The 26309-nt window shown below is 45.7% G+C and overlaps 1 protein-coding gene across 1 annotated transcript; it reads left to right on the forward strand.

Moving 5' to 3' along the window:
- The first annotated feature begins 5316 nt into the window (after positions 1–5316).
- Positions 5317–25180, forward strand: tpo (thyroid peroxidase). Its single transcript, XM_062523555.1, has 11 exons — positions 5317–5351; positions 5699–5859; positions 6215–6347; positions 7666–7795; positions 8723–8941; positions 14138–14716; positions 17268–17526; positions 18696–18866; positions 20319–20556; positions 20980–21188; positions 25054–25180. Exons 1-10 carry the CDS (start codon positions 5317–5319, stop codon positions 21179–21181), a joined length of 2127 nt encoding a protein of 708 aa, XP_062379539.1. The 3' UTR covers positions 21182–21188; positions 25054–25180.
- The last annotated feature ends 1129 nt before the right edge of the window (positions 25181–26309 follow it).

Raw genomic sequence — 26309 nt, forward strand, 5'->3', positions numbered from 1 at the left:
TTTAGCTGACAATTTTATCCAGAGTGACATACACATGTCAATTAAATTAAAGACAACTGTGGAAGTCGGGAATCGAACCCCCAACTTCTCAGATTACTGCATGCTAGCTTGCCTTAACCACTACACTAACTCCACTGTTATGTTAAACTAGATGGGATCTTCTTTACCTTATCTCTTCTGTTACGCGTATGACTACATTTGATATAGCACGGTAATACTGGATAGAAGCCATTCCGTGGAGATATATGGAATGGGGACAAGAATAATCCTCTCTGAAGTAACCTCCAACCTTGATTATGACATGACTGTGCTCTTGTTATTCTGTATCACCAGAGAGAGGGAATGTGTGTTTGTTGAAGGCCATGATGTTAATTTATCTTCCTGTCAGATTCAGAACTCTGTAGTCGTCATGTTGTTAGAGATGGACTAAGTATCTCCTGACTGGACCACTGCTATGAAGTAAGATGCACTTTGTCATATTAGGACCAGTAATTAATATGTTACCTAAGCTCTGAGTCATTCCCTCTATAGACCTATTTTATACAGTCTATGGTCTAGACACATGGGACCATAATAACCTTGTGCATCCTCTTGTGGATTATTGCCTCTCTCCTGTGTAGTGCTGAATAAGAACTGGCATCCTGATTGAACTTCATATTCCTGATTCTCCTGCTTACTTTAGTGAAATAAATAAATAAATACATAGCTGTGTGTACTTGAGTGTGGAGGGAAAGAACAAGAAGAACTCAAGTGGCTTTTGAGGCAAGTCAACAGGGTATGAAGAATTCCCTTCAGTGACTTTTTGAGAGAGTGCCTATGCAAACAATCACGACTCAGACGTATACACTGCCAGCAGGAAATAGTGCGCGTCCTTTCCTTGAACGGCAGCAAAGGTAGAAAGATCCTTTTACAGGTATTGCTCTAATGCAATTTAGTATGTTATTTATTTCATTATGTAGGCCTATGAAGTATGTGCTTTGCTAAAGCTATGTTTTCAGTACTACATAAAAAATGAGATTATTGTCATATTGTTGTGTATGTGAAGTGTGTGTAAACTGTTTTTTTTTTTTTACTGTTTGGTCATGTGTTCTGGCACTTACTGTTGCAGCAATATGTTTGTAAAAATCTCTTATTTCTATGTGTAGTCTTTTGTTTGATCTGTCTGTGAATGACAACTCTTGGCTTTTTTTTTGGTACAGGACTTTGTGTAATTATGGCTGGTTTGCACAAACCTCTCACACCTGTCAGCCTCTGCTGCACCTTGCTTGCTTTGTTATCAACCAGCGGAGCAGAAATCTTTAAATGTGAGTAATATTTCATGTACCAAATTTCATCTGTCATCCTCTTCAAAAATGTCAAAATGAACATCAAAGTCATTTGTCTTCCAGAGTGATTCCTGGTCTTGCTACACCTACATACTGAGGTTTTACCCATATCTTTCCTCATTTAAATATTCACTTGGCAGTCTTTATGCTTCACCAAGGCTACTTGAAATGAGAGAGTATCTCAGGGTATAGCTTTGTAGGTGCCTCAGTAGCTGTCCATGTGCTACAGTAGGTGTTAATCATGTCAGAAGCTACAGTATGCTAGTTTTCTACTACTAGATTTGTAGACCACATTTGCTGTCTCAAATCGAGTTTGTCATCTTGCTCCTCGTCTCGTGTTGCCTGTTCTGCTAAGCCTTAATTAGGAACACCTCTTGAGCTTGCTAAATATATCCTCTGTATAATAACACTGTACAGATATAGCTAGAAGCATTGTGCTACTATACTAACTCTGTGTTCAGGTTGCTGCCATGTGCTATGGGCAATGATGAATAGCCAGTCTCTTATGAGGAGGGGTTTATGGTGTGTTATTTGTTACCCCAACCCCCAAATCTGTGTGTGTGTGTGTGTGTGTGTGTGTGTGTCCGGGCCAATGGAATGGTGTCTGCTGGGCAATTCTCCATTGTCAGCAGTGAAAGACCTGTCGATATGGCTCCTGCCGTGGATTTGACATTGCTGTAGTGCTATCTCTCAGTCTATTGTCAGCAGCTGTATTTGGTTTCTGGAAAGGCATCATTTCAGTTAGGCTCTGCTGTTGTCCGTCAAGTGTGTGGACCAGTCTCAGACATTGAGTCTGCTGTGAATACATCTTCACACCGTTGCCTGTGCAGATTTGTCTGTGTCTGACCCTTCTCTTTCTGACAGCAATAGCAGGGCAATGTTCATTGTTGTTAGCAAAGACGGTGTGTGTGTGGGTGTTTGTCAGATCCTTGGCCTTCATAGAGAGAACTTTATCTGTGTGATGGGTCTGTATAGACGCAGGTGGACGCTGTTTGGCATTAGCTTTTGAGAGTGCATACTGAGTGGGATTTTCTACTCAGTGTTCAGTGACTCGGGTATGCAGTTTGTTAAACCGCAAGTCAAAATGTCCATTTGTTGTTATGGTGGGTTAGTGGAACAGATAAGGCATTGAATGGACCCGAATCTACAAGCACGAAAAACACCAGGTAGCTAAAATACCACGGCAGTTTGCACAAGTGGGTACTCCAACCGGTAACTTGACCTAGAAAAAATATATACATGTAGGCCTACTTATAATTGAATTGCATTTCCCTGTTATTTTCTCTCAATTTGAACAAAAACCTCTATACTGGCTAAAGACAGCATACAATCTCTGTAGCCTACACTCAGTCAGTGGCTAGAAAACACTGGCTTCCCTCAGCCCATGTGACAGTAATATTCGTGTTCGTTCCCTCATCCATTTTCTGCAGTTCTTACTGATCTGACCTGTTTCTAATTTAATTTAATAGTGCATTTTTCTTGGACACATCTACTGTACTTGAGGACCTCTCTCTGGTCTTCGTAACTGCTATCCCGTAGGCCTACTCATTTCTTTCAGAGGAGCAATTTTAGGTGAATTACAGTCATTTGCTGCACCTTTCCATGTGGTGCACGTTGGAAGATGATTTCTCCCGAGCTTCCTTAATGCCATTGTGTTGTTGTTGTTGTTGTTGTTGTTGTGTTTTTTTTTGCCATTATTCACATTTTAGTTTTCAGCCCCTTGACAAAGCTCTGTCACAGGTATGTACAGTGGGCAGTAGGCTACTAGTGACTTGCTAATTGGATAACTGATTAGATGGTTCTGACTTTAAAATGTCTGCTGTGTCCACGTAAGGAATACATGTCCAGCTTTGAACAACCAATTGTGAGAGCAGCATTTGGTAAGAGGGTCAAGTAAACTGAGGGACAGTTATAATCAGGACTGAGTATAAACAATGCACTCAGAAATGTATTTCCTGAAATCCTATCAATAACAAATTCACTGTGGAATGAGCCAATGATTTGAAACAGCGCATGTGAGTGTTTTGGAATTGGAACTTATGATTTTTATATGAATTCATAAGTGGTTTATGTCCTGATGTTTCTGTTATGTGTTCTTCCACATGACTGTTGTTATTTAATTCCGTTCCTGTACTGTCCCTGCCTATGCCTATATCTGTGTGTGTGTGTGTGTGTGTGTGTGTGTGTGTGTGTATGTGTGTGTGTGTGTGTGTGTGTGTGTGTTTAGACATGTGAGGGAATGTTATGGTTCTGGCTATTTGCATCATTGATTAGGGTAGACTGGATGACTGCTGACTTTGCCACTGTTACTGTATGATATCTGTATCCTTTGCTGTTGGGTACTTACAGTAAACCCTGTATAATTCTGTGCCAAATCAGAGACGCATATTCTGGAGTGCATTGTGCTTTGTGCATGTGTCTCTCTCCTGTATACAGCCAAATTAAACTCTGCATCTTGATTGTATACTTCTGTGTGACTGGATGTCGCGTCTCACTTTGGTATGCAATATTTTTACCAGCAGTCAGCTAATATTTTTACCAACAGTCAGATTGTCACTAATCAGAGTCTGACTTATTATGGTCCACATAAGATGGGATGAGCAAATCTCCCGTCAACCTTGAAGGATAATTAAACTCTGACTATTTCCTTGTCTAGTTATTAGAGCAGCTGGTGGATCTTAAGGTGAAGTCCTGCTGTCTATCTTTTGATGCACATCATTGTAAATTAAACTGTGACTGATGTGTCCTATACTATTGGTCTGACTGGGTCTTTATTCATCAGTAGTATCAAAATTACCACCACATGCTGAAGCCCATGACAAGCTGATATAGTTTCCCCTGAATCTAGCGCTGCACAAATCACGGTTACATTGGGTCAGACTGGGTTACATTGGGTCAGACTGGGTTACATTGGGTCAGACTTGGTTACATTGGGTCAGACTTGGTTACATTGGGTCAGACTTGGTGGGTTATTTTGCAATAGAAATATAGAAATGCCAAAGGTGCCAACCATATGAATCACACTGCTCTCAAGTAGCCTACGCTCTGAGATGTAAGGGTCAGCAGATCATCAAGATATCCCTTTGTGTCCTGTTGCTACACTGAATAGTCCAACAAATTCACAATATTATTCTCAAGGATACTGCTGTTGTCATGATACCCTCAGACACTCCAGCAAACGCCTGCTTTCCCCTTCTAGTGAAGTTTAATCAAAGCTCAGGGCAGCAGCCCGAATGCAGCAGCTTCTCTGCGTGTACATTATTGTGACACACGGGGGGGGAACAATATTCCTCCTAATTTCAAAAGTTTAGCCTTCCAGTATGGCTGCTGATCCCAGAATGTCTGCTTGGAGATGCTCCCAGCCATTTGGCGCCACACACGGGGGTGTGAGGCATGCTGGGAGAGAAGGGGGTTAGCACCTCACGGCAAAGCGGCGGACATGCGGTGATCTAATAGAGGCCATATGCACGCAGCCTACTGCCCCTGGGTCACTGAGGGGCCGTCTTGACTCAGGATGAGGTGGCTGTCAAGGACATACCAATGTCACATGGATCCCCTTGGATAGTTCTATGGTGCCTCCAGGCACATTACTGTTTTTTTCCCCCCTGGGTTCAGGAAATGAATCAGTTGTAGCCACTTGTAAGTACTGTACAGTACAGTGCAATCAGAAGCTGAAGGCAGTGTATGAATAGATTCATTGTTGTGAGCCACAATCACCTTCATAATTATGTTTCCCACCGTTGAAACGGCACCAACACTAAAACGACTATAATGACAGGAAATGCTCTTTCCATTTAAACATATATATATTTTAAAAATAGACCTCCAAGTCAAGTGTATAAAGAAATGATGGCTAAATGGTATGCCAATATTCGTATTGTCTCTTTCCTTGTTTTATTTCATTACTTCCTCATGTATATATACAGCTGCTTCAGGAGGACCAGACCAGTCTTGGGATGTGCTTTTTTCCTCATTTCAAGAGAGCGTGCAGATGGTGGAGCAGGCGTACCAACACACTAACATGAGGTAACATTGATAGCGTGGCTTCTGCACCTCTACACACTTTAATATGAGGTAACATTGATAGCATGGCTTCTGTTTTGCACCTCTACACTTTAATATGAGGTAACATTGATAGCGTGGCTTCTGCACCTCTACACTTTAATATGAGGTAACATTGATAGCATGGCGTCTGCACCTCTACACTTTAATATGAGGTGACATTGATAGCGTGGCTTCTGTTCTGCACCTCTACACTTTAATATGAGGTAACATTGATAGCATGGCTTCTGTTCTGCACCTCTACACACTTTTCTCCCCCGTAATGCGGTGGAATCTGCTGACTTTTTCCGTGGGGTTTGGTGGCTTCGCAGGCGAGGCACGGCGCAATCTCCCATGCAGATGTTCACGCTTCTAAGGCAACCGGCGGCAGAGACCCTGGAGATATCAAAAGCAGCCGAAGTCTTTGAAATGACTTTACAGCTCATAAAGGCCAAGGCAAGCCGGAGACATAAAAGAGCCATAGCTTTGACAGGTGGGGTCCTGTTTCAATTCAAACTCGCCTGCCAAGTCAGCACTGCTGTAATCCAGTCACGCCGAGCCTACCTGTCTATTTCTGTAGTGTTTACACAGGGCGTCATCATTAAAAGCTTGATCCCAGAAGCAGGTCATTTTCACAACAAGCAAGTGATAGCATTTCGTTTGGATTCTGTGGCGCATATTTTTTATTTATTTTTTTAGCCCCAAGTCTAGTAAATGTCATGCCTGATCTGTGTGCACAAGCTTGGGGGTGCAGTAGGCTTGGAAATGGATATTACACAAACCTCGGAGGACTGTTGACTGTGGGATGTTTGATTTGCATTTGTAAACCTAATTAACTCCCGTTTAAGAGTACCTCTCCGTAGAGGAAGTGGAGCTGATTGCGAACTGGTCCGGGTGCCCCGCCCCCCTGCAGCCAGCCCGCTGTCCCCATGGAGATCAGTCGAGCAAATACCGCTCCATCGATGGAGTCTGCAACAACAGGTAATACACCTCACCCTGCCTCACACCCAAACAGCATTTCTCAGACATATTCATCAGGCTCAGGCATTCATCCACAGTGCCTATCAATTGTGGTTATGGTTATGGGATTATTATAACATATTATAGACCGTATCAAGAGAGTTCCATTATCAGCGTTCCCACAAGGTTTCCATTTCAACCTTCCATTATGTTATCTCAACGCAGCAGAAGTCGTTTGGGAACAAAATAGAATGTTCCAGCATTGTGATGTTGAAAAGATCTGTAACATGGGCCCATCAGGTGTACCCACAGGTGTACCCACAGCTTATCTGGCTGCTGTATGCCAACACAGTTCCATGCCACTGCCCTTTCCATAAACTTGATTACGAGTGCCACCAGCATTTCACTAACTCAATAGAAGTAAAAACCAACACCGAGTTGTGACCGGTGTTGTTGTTTTTATTTACACTGACTGGATCATATCCCAGGCGGCGGGGGCCCTGGCACAGAAGTATAGCGGTCGGCTCTGAGGCTGACCGGATGGTGGCATTTTACGTAGGCTGCAGCATGGGGGCTGATGAGATAGCCTGTGACAGAGCGAAGCGGTCAAGGATTGCTGGGCAGATGGAGGGCACAGCAGCCCCGGCGCGCGAAGGGCTTCCAGCAGGGCGAGTTGTGCTAAGCAGCGCAGCGCGGCGCGGCGCAGGAGAGATATCTTGCTGCACTGCACTGCTGTTATCACACGCATGAGGAGCGAGAGGTCTCTCTCTCTCTCTCTCTCTCTCTCTCTCTCTCTCTCTCTCACTCTCTCTCTCTCGCGCGCGCCGATATAAATATTGAAGCCGGGCACTGCGTTACCCATGGCAGCACAGAGACAGGCACGGAGATGCTCTCTCCGTGGAATGGTGCCGGTCGCGGTTTTATCTGCCAGCTGTGACTGACAGATGTAGAGGGAAAAGTATATTGCATTTCTGTCTCATTCATGTCAGGCTTGCTCTGGAATGAACTGACAGCAGAGTTGATTAACACAGAACAATGTAATTCGACAAAGGCACAATCAGCCACTGAGCTGTGCTAAGCAGAGCCTCACAATTTATCCAAACAGCTTGTATACAATAAGGCCCTCTTAAAAGCCACCCATTTGTCAGTCATGGTTGCTGTGCACAGCCTCAGATATCGCCTGTGACACTTGACAGTGTCATGTTTTCGGCGGATGACAGACTGCGTCGGAGTCACAGGCTCGGGTTGGTGTTGCTTAAATAAAAAAAAAACCTTGAAACTGTGCTGTGCCTGGGACGGTCTTTTCAATGCCGCTATTCAGACTTTCTGTCTTATTCAGAAATAACCCTCCCTGGGGAGCCGCCAACACGCTATTGGCCAGATGGCTCCCGGCAGAGTACGAAGACGGGAAGAGCCAGCCCAAAGGCTGGAACGCCGGCCGCCACTACGCCGGTTTCCAACTCCCTCCGGTAAGCTGAAGGAAGTGACAACGCAGGTTGAAAAATCCGCCTGTTTTTAGTCTCATTTTATGGCTTGAATTTATGCATTTACATATACCTAGATTACAGGGGGAAAAAGTACACTAAAAAGTGCCTAATCAGAGTACAAATGACAGGCCATGTAGGCTCCATTGTAGAGTGCTTGCTGGGAAGGACACATTAATATGCAAACATGAGCATTTATAAATAGCATATACCCCTCTGTGATAAACAGACTTGTCACATATGGTAATACCCACCACATTGAAATTGCATTGCACCATTTTAACATTTATGTTGCAAATAACTCTTTCAAGGAAGTCTGTATTAAAAATGTAATATTTGCCTCAATAATACATTATTCTCCCCAAATACACAAGTAAACTAAATCTTTTACAGTTTTAGTCTAATGTAGCCCAGAGATATGCAAAAAAGCTCTTTTACATAAGGTCAGGAATGAGGACGAGATAATGAATCATGTTGATGTAACTAAAAAAATTACTGATTTTATTTGCTTCCTGTTGACATAAACACAGCTGAATACATCACTCTGTAAACACACAGTATGGCCATAATGCAGCTCTTCTATCACAGTATGTGGTTAATGCAAGCATCCTCATTTTAATAAGTGGCAGAGCTGAAAGAGAAAAGTTCATTAAAAAGATTGCTGAGAGAAGCTGCTGTGTTAACGATCACCGAACGGAGGCCAAAAAGCCGCATTCAGTTGCTCCTCACATCCCACCCTTATTTTCATACATTTGACTTTTTAAATCATTGCTGATGCTTTTAGGGCACGCTGTGCTGTGCTGTGCTGTGCTGTGCTGTGCTGTGCTGTGCTGTGCTGTGCTGTGCTGTGCTGTGCTGTGCTGTGCTGTGCTGTGCTGTGCTGTGCACTGTTCCATATTCATACATTTATAGGTACGTGCAGCGAGCAGCAGAATTATGCAGGGCTCTCCCCGCGCTCCCCGCGCGCCTGTCCTGGAGGACGAGGAATACTCTCAGCTGCTGGTGGACTGGGGCCAGTACATGGACCACGACGTCTCCTTCACTCCGCAGAGCAGCGGCCGCTCAGCCGCCCCCTCAGGACCGGACTGCCTGAGCACGTGCGGGAACGCTAACCCATGCTTCCCCATCGAGGTACTATATATCCGGCCGCTGTGTCTGTAGCTATACCAGCATGCTAGTTGATGGTGGTGGTCAGGGGGAAGAAAGGGTTGAAGTGAAGAACAAAGTACAGTATGACCATAATGGAAGAACGATGTTTGTTGATACTCTCCTCGTGATGCATTTCTAATGCGGTTCACTCAGTTTTATCTTGGCTCCAGAGTGGTTGTGGCATTACATAGTAATAGATGAGATATACAGTAGGTTAATTAGGATCATGCAAATGTTACAGCTTGAAAACTTTTGTAGAATACCGTTGAATTATTATAAATTGTAACTTAATTAACTTAACTTAAATATTATTGATATATTATAATTATTGTTTTTTTCCAAGTCACATGAAACGCCAGACTTTGATTGAAAAGAATGACTGACAGGGATGAAACTTTTGCTAAAGCTGTCCTTCATAGTACACACATACTGTACACGCTAGTAGACTATGTTGTCTCTACATGGCTGTAGTTGAAACATACAGTAGTAGTGTATGCACTATGGAAAAACATTAGTGCACTCAGAATTTCTCAGTCACTGTTTGCTTTGATTGAGTTATGTAATAAAGTTGACACCACACATTCACCCAGCTTGACCTCAGATGAAGCAACATGATAACCTCAGAAGGTTTTTGTTGAGTTTGATTTTTTTTTTTTTTTACAATCTGTAAAGCACATTAATGCATAGAATGTGCCATATAGACAGAGTTCAAAAGAAGGACATAATGCATGAAAATACCTCCAGCTGAGTTTAATTGAATTATATATCTGCCTCTAGGCGAACTCCTGATCTAAGTTATTACATTTCACATCAAACTAGCTAATAGGAATGTTGCTGAATTTTGCCAGGCGGTTTTATAAGTTAGAGGGAGTGTGAAAAGCCATCATGATAGGCCACACCGGGTTATATTACTTGAAATGATCAAATCTAGCAGCAGAGGGACCCATGACTGAGCATGTGACAGGCACCTTGATTCAGCGGCAGGATTACCTGTACCACTTAAAGCCTCTATGGCAGAAGAGAGAGCAGTTCAAGTGCAGTAGCCTGCAATATGACAGCTGAAGACAAATGCTGAAGTAAGGCAAGAAGACAAGGACACCATTACTTTTTTCTTTGAAAAAGTCTCACCAACAAGATTATGGTGTGTGTGTGTGTGTGTGTGTGTGTGTGTGTGTGTGTGTGTGTGTGTGTGTGTGTGTGTGTGTGTGTGTGTGTGTGTGTGTGTGTGTGTGTGTGTGTGTGTGTGTGCTAAAAAAAAAAAACATAGCTGTATATAAAGACAAAATTAATGTTTTTTTTTTTTTTTTAATGTCTCAACGAGGGCTGATATAGAGCCATCATCATAACCTAGTGACATGCACACCAAGGATCAAGTGTTGTGCAGGTATCCGATATCAAAATTGGGTGCATGCACATTATCGGAGGTTAATGAAGGGTAATGATGCTGCTTAATTCAATTCATTTGAATGCGACGCACAGACGTACAGACACCGGCTTCACCAGCCACACTCTGCTCTTCACTTCTCTTCTCTTTCCTGCCCTCCTCTGTGCTCTCTTGTGGAGGTTGTCTGCGCTTTCAGTGGCACGCAGCCTGTTCTTTTGCATGGGACATCAGACATGCACAAGCTTTTGGATGCTAAACATCTCCAGCGTCCCGAGCCTGCATGCGTAGCCAGAGTCAGCCGGCCGTGAAGCGCTATTGAGTAATATACCATAGCACCCCCATTTAAATTCATAGTGTACAGTGTCTCCCTCAATCCAATCCCCCTTAGCTGCGCCGCAATATAATTCTTGTTGTCGAGCTTATCAAACGGATGGGGGAAAACAGACATTCTTTTGACAGCAAAGGAGGCCTCTTTTCCCTTTTTTTTTTGGTGGTGTGTCGAGGATGCTTAAGCATCATTTTTGCTCCATGAGAAGTCTGCTGGTGCAGCCGGCGTGGGGTGGGCGAGCAGTGAACTGTGTTTATCAGTCTGCTGGGGAGTGAGAGGTCGCGGGGCCCCGAGGCACTGACCTCTGATTAAGAATCTCTTTGATTGCTTCTTTATCGGGGCAGAACAGCGCAGTTTCTAGCGGCCGCGGCTCCTTGGGTCCACTAAGTCTCCGGGTGCATTAGTCAGTCTGGGGGCAGTTTCCGGGTGCATTAGTCAGTCGGGGGGCAGTTTCAGGGGGCTGCACTTGTTTGTCATTAATGTGGGTGCGCGCGTCCCAGCCAGAGGAGAGTGACTCAGCCACAAACAGGATGTGTGATCATCCAGCCGGTGACACCACGGCGAAATACAGAACCATGCACGCACGCGCACACACACGTGCGTACACTCACACTCACATAAACACGTGCGCACACACACATACAGTACACATCTACTGTATACACACACACATTCGCACACACCCGCCCCCCCCCACACACACACTCACACACACACACACACGTGCACATACACACACATACAGTATATACACACACACACACACACACACACATACACACACATACACATACACACACATTACTCACACCCACTTATAAATACACAAACAAACAAACTAGCACAGACGCACACAGACAGAAGACTAGCAGGTCTTTCTCTGTGAATGCGTGCCTCATTCGTCGATGTGGAACAAGCCAGCTCTTGAGGGGCCAGATCCTATGGCAGCCTGCGCTCTAGAGTGTGTGCTTGCTGGAGGGGCCTAGATGCTAGATGATAAAGAGTCCATGGTCTGTGTTTGTTTTTATTCTGTCGGCTTTTTATGCAGAACAGTTTCACGCCTGGAGATGATAGCTCTCCAGACTGCCTCTCTGTGACTCCGACGAGCCAGCTGCTCCTAGTCTGCAGGACTCCTAAGGGTCAGCTTTTTGCATTACCGCGCTGACATTTGAGCCCGTCTTTGGAGAGTTTTGCGAAAGCACTTTGGTTTAATTTCTCTGTAAACAGCTCAGAGGATTGCTTTGGGCATCGCGGTCCTTCTTGTGTGGGCTCAAATTGGATATCACAACAACTGGTGGATGAAAGTTGCTTCACTGCACAGTAAATACATCACGAGTGTCATTACTGCTTCTCAAATGTGTCGTTATTGCAGCTGTGTCATGTGTTCTGTGTTGTGTTTTGTCAGTATTGTCAGTTATTTTTCATTATTTTGTTTGCTGAAAATCCAGATCCAGACCAAGACACCGCAATAATAAAGGGTTTGTGTGAAAGGCACTCGATGGATCTACAGTTTCTCTGTAGTCGTTCATTTCCTTTATATGGTATGTGAGACCATATCTAGTGTCCAGTGTAGCCATCATGTGTAGTGGGATAGACTATCAAAGACATCAGTGTTGGTGATACCCTCTCAAAGTGGCAATATTTCATGATGGACAGCCGACAGCTGAAATGACAGCAATAAGTATGGTCATTTACTGGATACACACACATACAACAGATGGATACTGACATTACATGTACACACACACACACACACACACACACACACACACACACACACACAAACCCTTCTTCCCCACACACACTCATGCACACACACATGCCCCCTCCCAAACACCAAAGCCCCCATACAAACACATACACATTCCTCACACACTACACATGCACTCCACACACATAACCTCAAACACACACACACACACACACACACGCACACACACACACAGAATAACACTGACAAAGTTTAAATTACTGCCAGGCAGCTGTCAGGGAGCTGGTAGGCTCTCTAATGTTTTGTTTGAATTGGATTTGAGCCTCATCAACTGTTTGTAAGAGCACAAGCGCCTGGCAGCTCCTTAGGGACATCCTCTGTGGAAAGCTCGAGTTGCAGGGGAAAAAAAACAAAACAAAAAACAATTGCAATAAACTGCATAATGATGCAATAAAAATGGCCAGCTAAATGAGGGAAAACAGCCCACTGGATTGGACGCAAGCCCGGAAGAGATGAGGAGTGGGACAGGCGATTGGAATTAGCGCTGCAAACGATATGAAGGAGCGCAGCCATCAGAACACGTCTGCTAATGCAGATGATGTCTTTTAAAAACGTATTAAGCAGATTGTGGCGGCAGACCGCTTCTATTTTCCCCGATCAGAGAAGGTCTTGCTTTGAACCGCTCGGCCCATTCACAATTCACAGCACATTTGCGCGGCGCCTGAAAGACTCGTCCGCGGCTAAAACACGAGATGTGCGCGGGCGCTAATGTGCAGCGAGCATCAAGCTCCATCTCATCTCATGTACACCACCACCCCTGCAGCACGGTGCAGTTCTGAGAAGCAGTAGCTGCTATTTTAAGAAAGTAAAAAGAAGAGTGTTTGGGAGGGGAGGGGAGGGGAGGGAAGAGGAGAGGCACTACCTCCATCACACACACACACACACACACACAAAAGATGAAATAATGAAAGGCTAGCACAAAGACGTGAGCACACCACGTGGCAATCTGTGAGTGAACCCCCCCTCCCCAGACACACACACACACGCATACACACACACACACACACACACACACATCAGGGGCGTTGCTCCAGGCGTTTTTGCATAACACAACCTTGGGCCCCACAGTTAAGGCCACTACGCCCCAGTTTTAAAGTGCCACAGCGTGCACGGCGGGCGGGTGAGCGGTTGAGTGGGTGGTGAGAAGGGGAGAGACGACTACGAGAGAAGGAGAGAGAGAGAGAGAGAGGGGGGGGGCGAGACGACTACGAGAGAAGGAGAGAGAGAGAGAGAGAGAGAGAGAGGGGGAGAGACGACTACGAGAGAAGGAGAGAGAGAGAGCACTTTAAACTGTTTGGCTAAAGGAGGTGAGGCCATTCTCCAAACGGCAGGGCTGACGGGTTAAGTGTTCTAAACGACCCACCTCCTGCCTGGAGGGTCAAAGGCGCTCCTCAGCCCAACTTCCTCCAACGCCATGCCAACGCCGTGTCAGCGCCGTGCCAGCGCCATGCCAACGCCATGCCAGCGCTGCTGCTGAGCCACATCTGACTCCAGCCTGCCGTGTGTGTTTTTTTAAGTCATAGCCATCAAGTTTAATAGGGGAGGTGTTTTAAACTGTGTTTTTATTGTCGCCGTTTAAACACAGAGCTCAGCAGTGCACTCTGTTTAGCAGCAGATGTTCCGCCATGACTTGTGATCTATGATTCCAGCGCCGCGTTTCAGCCGCTATACGGATGATCTTGTTGTCGCCCGCAGATCCCCCCCGACGACCAGCTGTTCGGTAGGAAGAGCTGTCTCCCGTTCTTCCGCTCCTCGCCGGCGTGCCCGAGCGTGGCGGCGGCGGCGGTGACGATGACGGTGACGAGCGACCCTCTCCGCCCCCCGCAGCAGATGCTCCAGCGTCAGCAGAGCAACGCCGTCACGTCCTTCCTGGACGCCTCCACCGTGTACGGACACAGCGTGGCTCTGGAGGCCCTGCTGCGCGACCGCAACAGCTCCGCCGGCACCATGGCTGTCAATCAACGCTTCGCCGACACCAATGGGCGGCCCTTGCTGCCGTCTGTGGCCGCCGACTCCCCGTGCTTCCAGGAGCGCGGCGGCGGCAGCTGCGAGGGTGGTGTTTGCGGCGACTCGGACGTGGCGGGGAGGGAGCGGGTGGAGTGCTTCCTGGCCGGGGACAGCAGGGTGAACGAGGTGCTGCCCCTCATAGCCCTCCACACGCTGTGGCTCAGGGAGCACAACCGCGTGGCCGCCGCTCTGAGAGCTCTCAACCCCCACTGGAGCGCACACACCACCTACCAGGAGAGCCGCAAGATCATCGGAGCGCTGCACCAGGCAAGGGCTTACTACACACACACACACACACGTTGACACAACGGTTTCATACACACACACACACGTCATTACAAGGGGTTCATACGCACACGTCGCTAAAAGGGTTTAGTACAAACACACGTCGCCACAATGGTTTAGTACACACACACGTCACTGCAAGGGTTTCATACACAGACATCACTGTAAGGGGTCATACACACACACGTCACTGCAAGGGTTTGGTACGCACACACGTCACTGCAAGGGTTTGGTACGCACACACGTCACTGCAAGGGTTTCATACAGACACACTTTGCCACAAGGATTCAAATACACACACGTCGCCAAAAGGGTTTATGCGCACACACACGTCGTCACAAGGGTTCATACACACACACGTCGTTACAAGGGTTAAGTATGCGCACACATCGTTACAAGGGTTTCATGCACACACGTCCCCACAAGGGTTAAATATGCACACACGTCCCCACAAGGGTTAAGTATGCACACACGTCCCCACAAGGGTTAAGTATGCACACACGTCCCCACAAGGCTTAAGTATGCACACACGTCGCCATATGTCTGCTTTAAAGCTTGTGAAAAGATAGAACACATTCACAAGTTCACGTATTAGCGAACCTTTTTTTTTTAAAAACTTGATAAACAGATTATGAGTTTTTGAAAAACTCATGTGAATGTATTACCACCTCATTATGGGATGGTTAAAGATTGGGCATACAAAAACAGCTCTTCCATATCTACCTTACATTTAAATGATAACTTAATGCTTTAACTTTCACAATGACTTGAATTTAATGTAACTTTCCTAATTCATGCAAATTGGACTCTATAAATAATTCATGCTTGTACTGACCTGACCTCAAATAGATAATGTCTAATTATGATGTTTAATAAATCTGTTTTTTAAACAAAAGAGCATAAAATGAATTCCTCGAAATACAAGACCATTTAGAAGGCTGCAAATAATTGATGAATGACAGGCCCAAAATGCCAAACTCATAAGCATAGATTCTATAAATTTTGGGGACAGGGGTTTGTTTACCACTATGTTGCTTCACCTTTTCATTTGACAACATTCTGCAGAACTGAGGAGACCAGTTGCTTAAGCATGAGAGTGATAGCTAAATCTAAACGTCTAGCTTCTCTAGCGACGGCCTTTTTGTTGTACTGTAAACTAAATCAGGTGAAGTGTGTACAGTATAACCTGGCACCATTGCTCAATTCTGGCTGTCTTTACAGGAAAGACTTGTACAGTATGAGATACCAAATTCATTGTGGAAATATGTAGAAGGTCACATAGAAAGGCTACGTCACTAGCTTACCCCATACCAAAACTAACCCCAGAACACAATCAGCTCTGTGAACGTGGCCAAGTTGAACTATCTGGTACTGCAAGAAGTATGAACAGCACGCTCTGCCTTAAGACTTCACTAACCCATTTGTAATTGCAGTTGAACATGAGGCTCAATCTTAGGGAATCTGGTCATCATTATGGCCAGCTTTGAGCAGGATGTGATTGGGAGCCGCTTTGTCTCCGTGGTTCAGTTGTCCAGTTTCTGGTGTGAGCGAGACTCGTCCAAGCCTCACAGTTATAACGGACAGGCGATTCACCACACTGGGCCGGGAGAAAAATTTAAGGATTAGGGGGGGCCTGAGCCGGCAACTAAAGCCTATCTTCTCTGAGCAGTCCCCGTTGGATCAAAGAGGCAGTTTATCGGTCACAGAAGGATCTATAAGGTTGAGTGCAGCCCAGGCCCTTTAAATGAAAGTGGCAGGGAGAGTCACTGTGAGGTGATGTGCGAGAGAGCAGGACCGACTGCATACAGGAGCAGGAGAGAGCCGTTTTAACAATGTCCCTGTGGACCGGGCCAGACAGAGAAGTCTTATATTTATAATACATAGCACATACTGTGCGTACGTTATATAAAATATATAACAGAATCGATCAAAGAGGGTGGGAACCCACTTTGATGAAGGTTCCATTTTGGAAACTGAAGGGTGGCATTTTGATTTACACGTACGGACAGTAAAAAGTGAGGGTGTTGAAGGTTTTTTTGTGGAGGTGGCTCTCGTGAGTGTGTGTGTGTGAGTGAGTGTGAGAGGGAGAGTGTGTGTGAGTGAGTGAGTGTGTGTGTATATGTGTGAGTGAGTGTGTGTCAGTGAGTGAATGTGAGTGCGTGTGGTGGGTGTTGTGAATCTGGAGGTGAGCCCAGGCTTTTATAAATAGTGATAAGGGCCAGGAGAATTTCTGAGCGCTATCGCAGAGGAAATGGAACGTGCTAACTTATCTTATCTTCCAGCTCAGGATGTCCCAAATTGCCACCTTAGAGGCATATTTGGACTCAAATGTATGTACAATGTCTCAGATAGCCTGTCCTTATCGTAGAACTCTGTCAGCACACCTATTCCTGGATTAAAGCCTTTGTTATCAGTAAGCAAGACCAGCTTGTCATATTTCATTTAGGAAAAAAACATGTTTTATTTCAGTAAACTAATACTGATCTCTGATGATAACACAACCCATTGACTTGCTTTCTCATTCTCATTTCAGATCATCACCATGAGGGACTACGTGCCAAAAATTATTGGACAGGCGGCTTTTGATCAACACGTCGGCCCATACGGCGGCTACGACGACTCGGTGAATCCGTCGGCCTCCAATGTGTTTGCCACGGCTGCGTTCCGCTTCGGTCACGCCACCATTCCGACAACGTTGAGGAGACTCAACGAGAGCTTCCAGGAGCACCCACTGTACCCTTCCCTACCGCTACACCGAACCTTCTTCAGCCCCTGGAGGATCGTTAGGCAGGGTCAGTGCCCTCCGTCCGACCCGCTAGCCGTAATCAATGCAGCCGAGACCAGTTCTTTTTGTCTTAAAATAAAATCCCTGCACTGCTGTCACCATTATTCTTAGTTGGTAGGACACATCAGGGTAATGGGCCTGTGTGATTTGGAGGGTGGTGAACATTTGCTTCTCTATCTCTTTCTCTTCTTCTGTTCTCTCTCTCTTTAACTTTCTCTCTCTCTTTTCTGTTCTGTCCTTTCTCTTCTGTTTCAGAATGTTTCATTCTGTACTCTTTCTCTTTCATAGAACACACACACACACACACACACACACACACACACACACATAGAAAAACACACACTCAAGCCTGTGTATGATGTACTTGTTGTCATAAATCGACTCCTTGATTGTAAAGGTTAGCTGTGTTCAAAGGCGATGTGATTGCCACAGAAAGGCGCTCTGCACCAGAAGAGGTCCTCATTCTCAGCCCTGGACTCTCCCTGTTAGCCGTGCAGGAGAGCGCTGCTGGGAAGCCTGATGTCAATTTACAATCACAATAAGGCCCCTACTATACTGCTGAGCGTGTTCAGTCTTCATGGAGCCATTACAGGAAAGCCTGATCAATACTCGCATGCCTACAGCTCCACTTCTGCATTAATTACCACATGATCAGATGTTTGAAGCGTATACGAGGTATTGTCTCTGCAGTCAGGGAATAATGCTGCTTGTAGAAACAGGGCATGTTGATCTTTTTTTTCCATAAGAGACAATGTATAGTGGGTAGACTTGAAACATGGTGGATATTAGGTGCACCTGTTTGACTTTTTCTCTGGCTAATTTCGTTTGATGAAACCTCACGCAAAAACAGTCTCTAAAAGATACATAATGTATTGTTACATGGTAGAGTTTGCTCATAGTAGCCTATATGTTATGAACATGGTTGAGTTTGCTCATAGTAGCCTATGTTATGTACATGGTTGAGTTTGCTCATAGTAGCCTATGTTATGTACATGATTGTTAGAAGAGAGTAAAGAGTGCTGGTGGTGGTAAGGAGGAGGAGGGCAGGGGGTGAGGGGGTGGGTTGGGGGCAGCAGAAGACCGCAGGCTATCTCTTTGATTGGCTGGACATGAAAACGGTGGGGCCAGCAGCGCATGAAGGGGAGCGTGGAGTTCACTCCTCTGTGGCTTCTGCAGGAGGGCTGGACCCTGTGATCCGTGGCCTATTGGTCCAGCCCGCGGCCAGGGTGACCCGGGACCACTTAATGAGCCAGGAGCTGACAGAGAGGCTGGTGGTTCTGGCCGTTCCCGAGACTCTGGACCTGGCTGCCCTGAACCTCCAGCGGGGACGAGATCACGCTCTACCAGGTCCAGTATTATTAACGACCGCCTCCGACTTTGACTCTGTGTTTATCCTGTCACTTGCCCTCTCCGCAGATTGCCTGTTAGTGGAATATTAAGGCAAAACACTTGACACGGCGCCGAAGTATATTCCGTTTCCTCCTCTCCTCTCTGTTATTCTGGACTGAGACCACTTGGCCGTGTTTTCTTAATGATATGCCTTGAGGATACTTTATGAGTGCTGCGTGAGTTCAGTTTTATTTACATTTGGTGCTGGCCCAAGACGGAGGTCATATTTGCAGCACTTTGACACGCTCACTCAACCATTTAATAGCCATAATTGAAGAGTAGGCAGACATACGCATCTTGACGTCTTAATTACACAGACACAGTTAACTGGCTAGTCTAAGACTTCAACATGCTCAACCAGAATTTACTAAAGTACACCCCTGATTTAAATCAGGGCACCAACATGCTCATGGACAATATACAAGACTTATTTCAATGCATTCACTGCCCTCTCAGCTTCATATTTCTGTCTTTACACAAACAGGAGAATAGCTGCAGGAAAAATAATGTATTTTTTTTTTTAACTGTTTTATGTTTTTTTTTTATTGCTCCTGTGAGCTCCTGTTGTCTCCCCATATTAGAGATTTCCATTCTCATGCAGAGAACACAATGGCTAATTGTACCTTAAAATAGTTCCCAAGGATTCTGGAGTCTAGATAAGAGAATCCTGTCAGTCCGTTTAAACGTGGCCGTACACAGCCTGACGGAGGTGACATTGTCTTGTTCAACGGCCTTTGACAGGCGTCGCCACAGTCTGCCTTCAGAACGCCGGCTGCCTGATCAAGTTAATGCACTTGTCATTCACAATACTAATTACCCTCCTGTACACAAGCAGAGGTGCTGACTGGGATCCGGGGACTCATTCACATTTTCATTAGAAAGAGAAAAAGCTTCATGGAATTCGCCGGAATCATCGTCATGGCGGTGCCATTATTATGCAAAAGCCCACCAGAATGATGAGCACCTGGCGCACCTCTGCAATTAAGCGCTCTATTTCACCATCCCAGAATAATAATAATAAAAAAATGAAACGAACGCCTTCCCGGGGACAAAGGAGCAAAGCTTTTCATCTTACGTGCCAATGGCCCCTTAATAATATAGGGGACTCCAACAGAAGGCCATCATCCAGGTGCTAACAGAAGCTCTTCAATTAAAGAGTGATTACAGCCTGTGTCTTTTGGTGGCGGCGGCATTAGTGCAGAGAGGGGTTGGATTTGCGAAGTGAGACCAGACAGTTCATATAATGGCGGCCCTATTTTTTTTCACCCTCGCCGCTGAATAGAAGTGAGGAGGAGTACGGTCGGAGAACAGAGCCGAAGCCGACGCACTGGGGAGGGATAGATTTTGAAAAGTTGAAAGATTTATTTTTAGCGTTCCACTGTTTTATAGGAATGTTTTATTACGTTTCAGGGTACAACGAGTGGAGGAGCTTCTGTGGCTTTGACAGAGCGCCCACTCCGGCGGACCTTGGTAGGGTTATAAATGACGGGCGGCTGGTTGAGGAGATTATGGAGCTGTACGGGCACCCTGACAACATTGATGTGTGGCTGGGCGGCCTGCTGGAGGAGCCTCTGCCTGGTGCCCGGACCGGCCCTCTGTTTGCCTGTCTGATCGGGAAACAGATGAAAGCACTCCGCCAGGGAGACAGGTACTGTGGGATTTATAAGATGGTGCACTTCAGGGCTCAGTGGCTCCAGCGAAAGCACATATATATATTTATATAATTTTATGTTTTTATATATATATATATGGAACCAGATGCACCCATTCCCTCCAGGCACTTAAGGAACTCATTACGGCTCTGGGAATTATACTCTCATAAAAGAGAAGTGAAGACTGAGGAGGCAGTTATACATATTGTCATTCTGTATGCTGTCGTATGTGGAAAAATGGGCTCTGTTGCCAGACAAAAGGATTTCAGGATGGTCATCTCTCTCTTTCTTTCTTTCTCTCTCTCTATCTCTCTGTATTTCTCTCTCTTTCTGTCTGTGTGTGTGTGTCTGTGTGCATATGTATGTGTGTGTGTGTGTATGTGTGTGTGTCCCATGGCCTCTGCCCCGATGTGCTGCAGGTTCTGGTGGGAGCGGCCGGGCGTGTTCACACAGGAGCAGAGGAGGGAGCTGATGAAGCACTCTCTGTCGCGTGTCATCTGTGACAACAGTGGGATGGAGGTCGTGCCCCCGGATGCCTTCCGATTGGCTGCCTACCCACGGGACTTTCTCCCCTGCAACAGTGTCCCCGCCATGAACCTGGACGCTTGGAGGGAGAGTTAAGGCCAAGGTTCGCCGACCAGTCTCTTCCCCTTTCTCGATTGTCTTTCCAACAGCATAGAGTGTTGTAGAACTGCCTGCTATTGTAGGCTACCTTGGTCTCACTTTATTCTCCCCTTAAAAAGCAGACTGCTATTAGCCTGGGTGTTCCCATCCTGCCTTGTGCGGTGATTTCATTCACGCTGCTAAGGCAGTCTGGAAACTACCGCCCTAATTTTTGCCTGAGATAGGGGACCAATCACAGAACAGGGGGGAAAGCAAGACGATGATGAGCTATGCACAGACGCATTTGATAGACATCCGTGGCGCCCAATGAATGGATCTGGGCATTTTTTCAAATACAACAGAGGTACAATATACTGAGTATATTAGCAGATTTTTTCCCCCATTCCAGATCAACTTGCTGTTTACATAACAACTTACAGCCTATGGACGTAACCGCCGTGAGAGAAGGAACGTTTATTTAAAAACTGACATCACAAGCGCAACAAGCATCACTTATACATGTCACGGGTAATGAAAATAACTATTGATGTTCATGCGCAACAGGACGTATGTGGCACGGACTACTCCCTTGAAGCCTCCAAGCATGTAATTATGAGATGTGGGCCGCCGTTACTAAAACAGGCCGTATCCAGATTTGCAACTGCCAGCCGCCCTGCGCTCTCAGAGCTCCTGCACCCACGCCAGTGTGGAAGGTGAAGCTACTGGAGCGCCCGCAATCTCTCCGCTTCTGTCTCCGCAATCTCTTCAACATTCTGGGGAATATTGAAACCTTTACAGACCACTGAATAGCTTTAGGTTTGGAGGCTGATAAATTAGAACATAGTTACAGTAAACATAACCTAAAGAAATGGCTGTCCGCACACAGAGAGTTGCCCTTTCAACAGCTTTCAACAGTTGTGTGGCCTGAAAAAAAAAAAAATAATTAAAGCTGTCTTGACTTTAATATAACCTCCTTTCCACAAGAATAATTTTTGCTTAGAGAGGAGCCGCGCCCGGCTTCCCGAAGGCAAGAGCACGGTTGTTCGGTGCCAAGGTCCAGCGAGGAGGCCTGCGCGTTACTTCTCCAAGTGCAGCGAAGTCAACCGAGCACCGCTCCGCTCCTCTCCGCTCCTCTCCTCTCCTCTGCACTGAACTGTGAACTGTGCTCAAACAAGTCCTGCTTCTGAAAAAAAGACGCCTCTGACCCACTATTAGGACTGACCTCTGCTGCTTACGTGTGTCTTTTAATAAGGACCTTCTGCCAGCTCTAATTAATATACCAGGCATGCATACAGAGCGTGACAAGTTCACATGGTCCCCTCCTATACAGTATGTTGCTGTGACTACGGGCGATAAGAACATTACAGAAAAGATCTATTGCCTTTATTCCAGTAGACACATTTCTTTGCGTTCTGCAGTGTGGCTTGATGTTTATCAAGTGTGTGAATAAGTGCGTAGCATTGTATCTGTCAAGAACTGAAAACAAGATACGAGCTGATCCCAAACTTTAGAGTGAGTTACATGATAGAGGAAGCACACTGTGTAAAACTGTCGGCTTTATTTTGTGTGAAGAACTTCGTCTCTTGTTTAAAACGGCAGTACCACTATCCTGTAGCTTTGTACTGTAGAGACTTCATGGTTAGCTCTAAATTTGATGAGTACCTGACTTCTGCTGTTACTATGGTTATTATTCTTTAAACAGGGGCTGCAGAATGATTGATTTTGTGCTAATAATGGCTTGCTCTGTTTAGAGGTACAATACTTTTAAGGACTGAAGCAGTCTTCTACTGTATGTAATGCACCTACGTAGCCAAGTCTAAAAGTCTCTCAGACAAGATCCTCAGTGGAGCCAATTAGGTGTTGTTAAGTCAAACAAAATATTGAAGAACTGTGTTCTGGGAATTTTGAAGAATAATGGGGGGTATGCTGTGTGTATTGCGTGTGTGTGTGCGTGCGTGCGTGCGGTGTGTGTGTCTGTGTGTGTGTGTGTGTGTGTGTGTGCATGCGCGTGAGGCTATACATTTATCCAATTGTGTGTGTATGTGTGTGTCCATTAGGTGGTCTTTCAGGCCTCAGGAGTGTGTGTGTGTGTGTGTGTGTGTGTGTGTGTGTGTGTGTGCTGCAGTTTGTGCAGTGTAAGGCCTGAGACGGGCTTGCTGCTGATAATAACTGTGGTAAAGTGCCTCTTATCCAGACTCTTCTCTCTCCCTCTCACTCTCTTCACCTCTCTCTCCCTCTCGCTCACTCTCTCTCCCTCTCTTTCTATCTCTCTCTCTCCCTCTCTCTCTCTGTTTCCTGCTTTGGCTCCTGCTGCCTTTCCCTTCACCCACATCTCGTTAGAACGCTCACATGCGACGGCCCAAAACAGCTGGTCTTGTTGGACCGCACACCGACTTGTGCTGGTCCTCCCCGTTTGGGCCTCTCAAAGCACTCGACACACACACACAACAAGCAAGCACAGAAAGAGAACCCAACGAGAAGCCCCCCCAACATAAAGCTGGCCTGTCTGTCACTGTTATCAATTGAAGTCTGGATGATTGTGGTGTGATGCACATCTGCAACTGGTGCCCTTGCAGAGGCAAGACTACATTTAGAGCCGCTGGCTGTTGGTTTACTCTCCGCTGGTCTCTTGACCTTCGGGGGGGGCCTGCCATCCTCAAGACCTATCTGTGGAGTTTATTTAATCTTGCGGCCCCTACCTGCTTCTATAATGGGCTGCTGGCGAGCAGACCTGCTCCAAGATAATGTCCTTGGAAGAAGATTGAGGAGGGAAATGGATGTCACACTGACGCCCAGGCTTCGGGGCACAGAGGCCATTCATATATATATATCACATAGCACTGGGCTCCTGGCTGCCCCAAAAAGGCTCCTTTTCTTCTAGGAGATTGCCTTGACATTCTCCGGAGGAATGTAGCGAATGGGTTCTTTCAATAAGAAAAAAAAAACCCTCACAAATAAAGAGGATGGCACTGTATATCCAAGCACATCCAAGAGTGCACTTGTGTATCCTATATGTTTTATTTATCTCTTCTCTTCACAGGGAGAAAAACCCCATATGTGTAAAAATGACATTTATAATAGCCAAGGCTGAGAGGACTAGCACTAAGCATCAGTACAAAGCATCACCTCCACACATTCTAGGGACATAATAACCCAAAGACAAATCTTCTGTCTCTTCACTTCACATTAGTTCACACTTGTTATCACACACACAATGCTAACGGGGGTTAAGTCTCCGCTCAAAGAATTCGCCTTCGTCGTCAGGCCTTCATCATCATCATCATCATCGTCGTCGTCTCTCGCCCGCTGATGCATGTCCAAAAGCACACCACTTTGTAAACATGATTCCCGCTGCTTTATGGAGGAATTTACACCATTAAGCATCAATCAGTACAGAGGCCGCCTCTAAAACGGGCTAATCCTCCCCAGCTCAAAATCTCCATCCTCGGCGGATAGGACGGGTGGCACGTGGCCGCTCTATCTAACTAATACAGAGAGGATGTGTTTATACAGTCAGCAGGTTTTTCCAGATGACTTCATGCATAATGGATGTGCCCAGGGACCAGAGCTCCACATACATCTTTTACATGTTGGAAAATGGGAAGTTGGAGAAACAGGAGGTCCCTTCAAGTCGTGCGTTATCCTCCGCTGATTTCTCGGTGTCTGGTATGACGTCTCCGCGTGCGTTCTCCCGTGCGATAATGTGGCCTCCCCAGGATGATGATGCCTTTGTGCATTTGGTAGTGGTGCGCATTGTGTAGCCTCCTGCCTGAGCCACACAGCCTCAGCCCTAATGTGCCTCAGCACCCAAAGGTTAAAAATGACTTTTGCGTTGCGTATCCCTTGCTTATCCCTGCCTGTTAATTTAATTAAAGCCTCTCCCCCTACAGACACGAATGGCTTTGACAGCCCTGAAAGGCCAGTATGACACAGTTCCCCTGAACGTCCGAAGGTGTCAACATCAAGAGCGGCAGTAGTTCCAAGGGCTCGCGTCGGGCTTACTCATCTACAACGGACAACAGCATGTGACAAAGTAGCGACTATTAAACATCTTCATATGCAAAAGAACGTTGAGTCGGTGCCCTTTCATTCTATGCATGTGCAACACACATACATCACCCAGAGCCATGTTGTACAGTAATAATACCAAAAAAGAAAAGAGGGGAGCTTTCTGCATGAACTACAGGAGCAAGCATGCTTCATGGAATACAGGAATATAAAAAAGATGCACCACCGATGACTTGCCTCAGCCGCCTGAATAATTGTAATATATGAGTGGTGCTTCATTTCACGACGGCAAAGGGCTGTGCAGGCAATGGAAAATTACGTCTGGTTGGGAAAAGCTGCCCTTTGTAAGGGGCCTACAGTAGATGTAGTGATCATTTGAAGAATAACTTTGCATGGCTGTGTGCACAGATTTACGGCAGGTGCAGCGGCTCACTGCAAGACATATGCTCGACGGAGCATGATACCTGCACATAAATCTGTGTTACGCACTCAATGATCCACTCACAGATGATTTGTGCTTTTACAGCTGCAGCAAGAGAATATGATCATTTGAATAAATAAATAGATAGATAGATAGATAAATAGATAGATACAGTAGATAGATAAAGCTAACAATTCTGCATCACAACATGCATTGAATGTTGGAGCTCATAACTGAACATGTGAAACACAGGTTGTTAATTCTGATGTCCCATTATATGAATTACATTCATCATTGTGTGTTCTTATATAAAGATAATATGAGTTACATTCACGTCATTATGTGTTACTATATAAAGACAATATGAATTACATTATTGTCATTATGTGTTCTTATATAAAGATAATATGAGTTACATTCTCATCATTATGTGTTCTTATATAAAGACACATGTCGTGATCAGAGTTTTGTCACACTTTCAGATCAAAGCTGTGTGAATACAAATCTGGAACAGACAACTCCATTCACTCAGTAGTCAGGACAACCTACAGTACAGTGCATAAACATTTCTATTTTGTTTCTGTGGTAGAAGTGAAGGTAATGACTAGGGAGTAGCTGGATGTGTGCTATGGAAGGAGAGCGGTGCACTATTGACTCCCATACACTGATCCATTCCAAAGCACACAAAAGCTCCTTTCATGTAGGAGCAGGTTATCA

Source organism: Sardina pilchardus, chromosome 20 (assembly GCF_963854185.1).
Source record: "Sardina pilchardus chromosome 20, fSarPil1.1, whole genome shotgun sequence".
NCBI lineage: Eukaryota > Metazoa > Chordata > Actinopteri > Clupeiformes > Clupeidae > Sardina > Sardina pilchardus.